The 5820-nt window shown below is 39.5% G+C and overlaps 1 protein-coding gene across 4 annotated transcripts in view; it reads left to right on the forward strand.

Moving 5' to 3' along the window:
- GRIA3 (glutamate ionotropic receptor AMPA type subunit 3) overlaps positions 1-5103 on the forward strand; it is a 121664-nt gene extending 116561 nt beyond the window's left edge. For 2 of the 4 annotated variants that reach the window (XM_063313337.1, XM_063313334.1), the window contains exons 15-16: positions 1536-1795; positions 4432-5103. In XM_063313337.1, the coding sequence (XP_063169407.1) occupies positions 1536-1781 (246 nt within the window). In that variant the 3' untranslated portion in view covers positions 1782-1795; positions 4432-5103. Of the gene's footprint in view, positions 1-1535; positions 1801-4431 lie in introns of all 4 variants that reach the window. The other 2 variants (XM_063313335.1, XM_063313336.1) reach the window with 2 other exon arrangements.
- The last annotated feature ends 717 nt before the right edge of the window (positions 5104-5820 follow it).

Consider the following 5820-nt stretch of genomic DNA (forward strand, 5'->3'; position numbering starts at 1 on the left):
ATTGCAGGATCAGCCTCCTTGTAACTCAAATTTTAAATATAATCAGAAAGAACTTAAAATTCAATGAAGACAATAATATCTGGGCTTCTCAACATGCTTTTGTCTTTCTCTCGCTACAATTGATATATTTGGGGAAAGATTATTAGGGGATTCAATCTGAGGAGCTTATTTGATAGACCTATTGCAAAAACTACTACTACTACTACTACTTCTGTTACTCTTATGGTAAGCTGAGGCTTAACCTGCAACTTTTGAAAAGCACCAGTTTTCTGTGATATCTGCCAGATTGGTCTGGAATCCAGATTGACATCAACCACTCAGGCCTTGCCTACATAAGAGAGCTGTGTTGGTTTTAAAATGAGTCAGTTGTGAAGCTGGGCCATGCCCCTTGTGCGGACAGTGTTCTTGGGGTTGTAGATTTTTTTAAACACAGAAGAACCCATGGCTTGTCTTCACTGCCATCGTCTGTGCACTAAATTGGATTCTGCAGTCCACCTGTGGTCTGATTTGGTGGACTGCATCCTGCAAATGTTAAAGTTGTTAGGTGCTTCTTGTTTTCTTACCTAGTAAGCTTTTGACCAGGGTCAAGAGATTCACCCTTTGAAGTCCAAAAGGGTTCTGTCCACCTTGGGACCTGAATCAGTTTGACTGAATTTCAAAGTCATACTCAGTTGCACCAGCACAACCTTCTCATGTTGACGAGCCTTCTGATTTTCTTTGTGTCACAGCTCAAACTATGAGGAGTCAAAATAACTGAGAACCAATCCAGCAGCAAAATGGTTACAGTGACGTTTCAGACAAAAAATGACAGTTGCTTTTCCCCTTCTGCCTTAAAGATACAGCTTAGAGAGTAGAAATCCATTTTATTTTTTGCTGGGTTATTGTTTGTTTCTTGGTTCAACTCCCCACTCTGAAGTTCAGACTGAAATTAGCGTTAGTTAGCTTGGCCCGAAAGTAATTGACCAGCTTCTTACGACATGGCTATTGGTATGACAGGGAAAACGTTAGTCGAATTTGGATGATTTATCTATACATCAATATCAACAATATCAACGGCCTCTGTTTCTTCTTTTTTCTTCTTCTTTTTTTCAAAAAAAAACATTCTCTAAATTCACCCTGCTTTCTTCAGCCCCACTCCAGTGGGAAAATCTGACAAATTCCAAGGGACGGTTAAGTTTATACAGTCATATTCACCATAACAACTGTGGAACATGGTTAATAGCACAGAGCTAATGTTCTGTCATCGTGCATAATTAGCACTGAAGAAATGGGGGAGGGGGAGAGATAAAACTTTATTTTCTGGGTGTATTCCTCTCATGAAAGTTTTTCTGGGGCATGATTTGTGCCATTAATCTGGCAAAAGTGTTGACCATCGTATTTTGAAAGATTTGGGTACAAAGAGCTTGAAGCTCTAATGTAGGAAAACTCTTAGGCCTTCATAGCAGATCCCTCTTGTTCTGTTGCACAGCAACACACTGTCCGCCTGTCTGCTTATTTTCCACTATAAAGCTAACCGTCTGCTTCATTTTTCTTAGGACAAGACAAGTGCACTCAGCTTGAGCAATGTGGCGGGGGTTTTTTATATCCTCGTTGGCGGCCTCGGCCTCGCCATGACGGTGGCCTTGATAGAGTTCTGTTACAAGTCTCGAGCCGAGTCCAAACGAATGAAACTCACAAAGAACACACAAAACTTTAAGCCTGCTCCTGCACCCAATACTCAGAATTATGCTACATACAGAGAAGGATACAACGTATATGGAACAGAAAGTGTAAAGATCTAGTGGTATGGCTAAAGGTTGAGTAAGCAAATCCACTGGTTTATGTGTTTGGTGTTCCTTATGTTGATGTATTTTGGTGTTGTCATCTCCCTCCTCATGTGGAGTAACATTTTACATCTCAGACATTGGACACAGTGCAGCTAGAAGCACCGTTTGTAATTCACAAAATTGATTGGGTTTATTCTTAAATCACTTGTCAACCAACAGTTGGTAGAGTCTACCAATGGAGAGGGATAATTCAAACCGTTCATACATCTCTGTCTATTTCTGGTGGAAGGAGTTGCTGTGATAGTGTAGTTAACACTGAAGTCGTATTCTTTACATAAATTAGGTATTACCTGGAGGTGGGATGATACCCATTTCATTCATGGCGTTACACCTTTTCCTCAGTAAATGGACATAGGTTATTATTTATTTCTTGAAAATGATACACCATGCCCCCTCTTGGTTTAACCCCAAGAAATTGCAGCAATGAGCAGGAAATTCTGGCCACTTGATACAGTTTTGGAGGGTTGTACATTAAAAAGAAAACTATGAAAAAGACTGAAGTTCTGTCCAATTACTCAACAGAAATGCAGTTATCCAGAGTAGCATTGCATTATAAAATAAACAAGGGATTTTTATGTAATGTCTATTTCACTCAAATTGTGATCTTCAGCTGTCACCTTGACACACTTATATTCAGTTACATAAAATTCTTAGTTCACTTGTTGCACTCATATAGAGGGAAGTGTTATATCCCTCAATAAGATTTTGAAGCTAGCAATTTAAGCCCAAAATTACACTTTTCTTAAATAGCATGAATCTGTTGCTCCTTCACAGAGTCCCCATATCTGAGTCCTAAGGCAGCATCTTATTTTTTTTCTCATTAGTTCTGCAGCCATAAATTCAGTCGGGGTACTGAATATCTTGTTAACAATATTGACCCATCCAGAAGTACACATAGAAAGTGATGCTGCTGATAGTTTTCCCCTGCTTTTTAAAATTATCTTGTATATATGATATTCACTTGTATATATTAAAGGGAACTGTGGAACATCTAGGTAAGTACTTTCAGGAGAACTTTCTCATGTTGTCCAATGAAAGAGAACTTTGGAGGTACTGAAGAGAACTGGCCAAAGTCCTAAAGTATACCAATTATTGTTATTTAAGTCATAAAAACAGATGGGTGACAAAATAATAAACAATCATACATCTCCTTTCTGTAAAGTAGAGGGCAAGAATTCTACCTTCCTCGACCAAAAGAGCAGGTTTTGTATCTTGTTTTCTATCAAGTAAGTCAGATTTATGTTGATGTCCCCACTGGTCATTGCTATCACGCAGGCATCGTGTTAGGAGAACTATGGCTTTCAGAAAAAGTCGATTCATTCAGACTTGGAATGTGGAGACCTATTTTTTAAAAAATCTGCTTGATTTCTCACAGGTAGCACATGGGAACTGGAGGCTGTCAGGAAGATCCTTCTTTTTCACCTTTGCAATTTGTCTCTCTGTTTCCCAAGATTTCTCCAAGCAGGTGCCCTCCAGATAGGTGGAGCTAGAACTGCCATAACTCACAGCCAATGTGGTTATTGGCCATGTTGTTTTGGAATTAATGGGAGCTGTAGTCTAATCCTCTACCCATACACCAATGCATAATAGATATTTCTGAGCCATATCCAATAATTGGAGCCATATCCAATTATCCAACACATTTGGAGGGCCCTAGCTAATCCCAGGGAAGGCTGTGTTTGAACAGCCCACTCCATTTTCTATTGGGCAAGTTCCTGTTGGAACATTTTCAAATTTGAAAAAGAATCTTGCCATTTTGGTTTTAAGAGAGGACAACTCTTGTGTTAATCCAAGATGCAGTTCTTTGGCTGCTGCACTTAATGATGAAGGCAGTAGCTAGGCTAAACTGGGATGTGGTAGCTTGTGATTCAATATTGAATCCATAGTATGGTGTACATGTTTGGGCAAATTCACATGCTTTGGGAATGCAAGAATTGTACGTTGTTAACTGGGGTTGAGGGTTTAGCAGTATCATGTGAGTTAGATCCACAACAGTCCTTCTCCATAGAAAGGGGACCTTACCCTGGAGGAAAGCTTTAGATTCAAATCAGTGGTTTTGATGAGCAAACCTCAACCAACTTAAATTCCATTGGATTCAGCTGGCCTAAAGCATGACATACATAAGCTGGATCCCAAGAGATGATTCTGCAAAAATGTGAATAAGATTGCATTGTTAACAGCCCCTTGAAACCTTGCTCATTTTTGTCCCATTGAGGGGACAAGTCCTTCTGAGTCCCTGGGCCTCCCACAATGCTTCTGCTTCTCCAACTGTACTGTGTAAGTAGCAGCTGACTCTCTCTCTCTTGAAAGATGCTATGCCCCAAGATGCGAATTTCAAGTATTGGAAATGAATAACCTTGAAAAGCCTTTTCAGACCAATTATTTGGTCCTACTCAGGTCCAGAGCTAACCCCCCTCCAAAATGGGGGGAGGGGACTGCTTGTTTGAGCCAGCCTGGGTCATACAATTTAACCAGAGAAAATTAGGGGGAGGGGGAAGAAATTTAGTGAGGTGGTCCCCTACCTCCTCCTGTGTTTGTTTCCTGATGCCTGCATATGATCTTCTTTCTATGGGACACAGCTGAGCTTTTCATAATCTCATTACAGGTCCAGCACTTATCATGGCTTGCAAAGGGAGGAACAACTGAGATCCCCGGTTACTTCAGTGATCCTGGTCACCTGAGCCAATTTTACTCTCTCCTGGGTGTCGGTTTTGACACATTACTGATGATGGTGCAATGAACTTTTCATAGGATTTTTTTTTTCCTTCAGTGCCTTAACAGGAGATTCTTAAGACTTTAGAAACAATGCAAACCATCAAAAATATTTTTGCTTTGCTTGAAAACAAACACACGAAATGTGGCAAGAAAATAGTCCGTTCCACAGACCAGTGTTCATATGGGCAGAGACCGAGAGAAAACGAGAGACGTGAAAAGTATTCTTGTAAAAAAAGAAGAAGAAAGAAAGAAAAAAAAATTATCACAAAGTTCAACAGAAGCCATTCTTTGATACCGCTGCACAGAAAACATGGATGACTTTTTGCGGGGAAAGAAAGGATTTTCAACTCCCCTCTTTCTCTGCTTATTAAAATATGAAGCTGTTCCTAATACACCTCAGAATTCCACTGCGTATCTTCCTGGAACGGTCTGTTCATTGAAATGTGGGATATTGTCACACTATTTTTCTTCCATTTTATTCTTTCCAGTGTTAAGGATTCTGTTTTTATCATTGCTACTCTAGACCTCAGCGTTTTAAGGAAATGTGCACGCAAATATATATATATATATATATATATATATATATATATATGCATATTTTGCGCACACACACATACATACGTGTGTGTGTGTGTGTATGCATTTCATTCCAATTGTTTTATAAAAAAATCACTTTGGAGAGAGACAAGGCAGGCAGGTGTTCCAGCCATTTTATTGATCACCTACAAGTGCTTTCTTAAAGAATAATAAATTGATCTGGTAGAGCTTTGAGAAGAAACCAACCCAAAATTTGTTCCCTGCTATCTGCCCCATTAGAAATGCACTTATTTTGAGAACAAAACAAAACAGATATCATTGCACATTAAAATGACAGATTTTAGGAGAGAACGATTGGGTCCTCACCATGCAGCTTAAGAAACCCTGTTCTCTCTCTCTCTTCACCTTTCCTTCATGATTTAAACAGGTAACTCTAGCACTGTGCTCAAATGAAGCTTTGTGGCTTGGCCTTGCTTTATGGGAAAAAAAGGAAAAAGACTAAATGGTACTTTAAAGGGAATCAGTTTCTGTTCCTTCTTGTAGTTCTTCTGGGCTGCTTCCCACAGCTACTTACTTTTTTTTTTAAGGTCATCTTGAGTTTTACAAAGAATATAATGCATTCCAGAATTCAACACTCAAGATAGTGAGTTAGCGTTACTGCCTTACAGTTTTTCAGACGTAGCAAGTGTTCAGAATGTGAATCTGTCCAAAATCAACTTCCATTGCAGGGCTCAGCAGTAGG

The sequence above is a fragment of the Candoia aspera genome, chromosome 12, assembly GCF_035149785.1.
Source record: "Candoia aspera isolate rCanAsp1 chromosome 12, rCanAsp1.hap2, whole genome shotgun sequence".
NCBI classification, from domain to species: Eukaryota; Metazoa; Chordata; class Lepidosauria; order Squamata; family Boidae; genus Candoia; species Candoia aspera.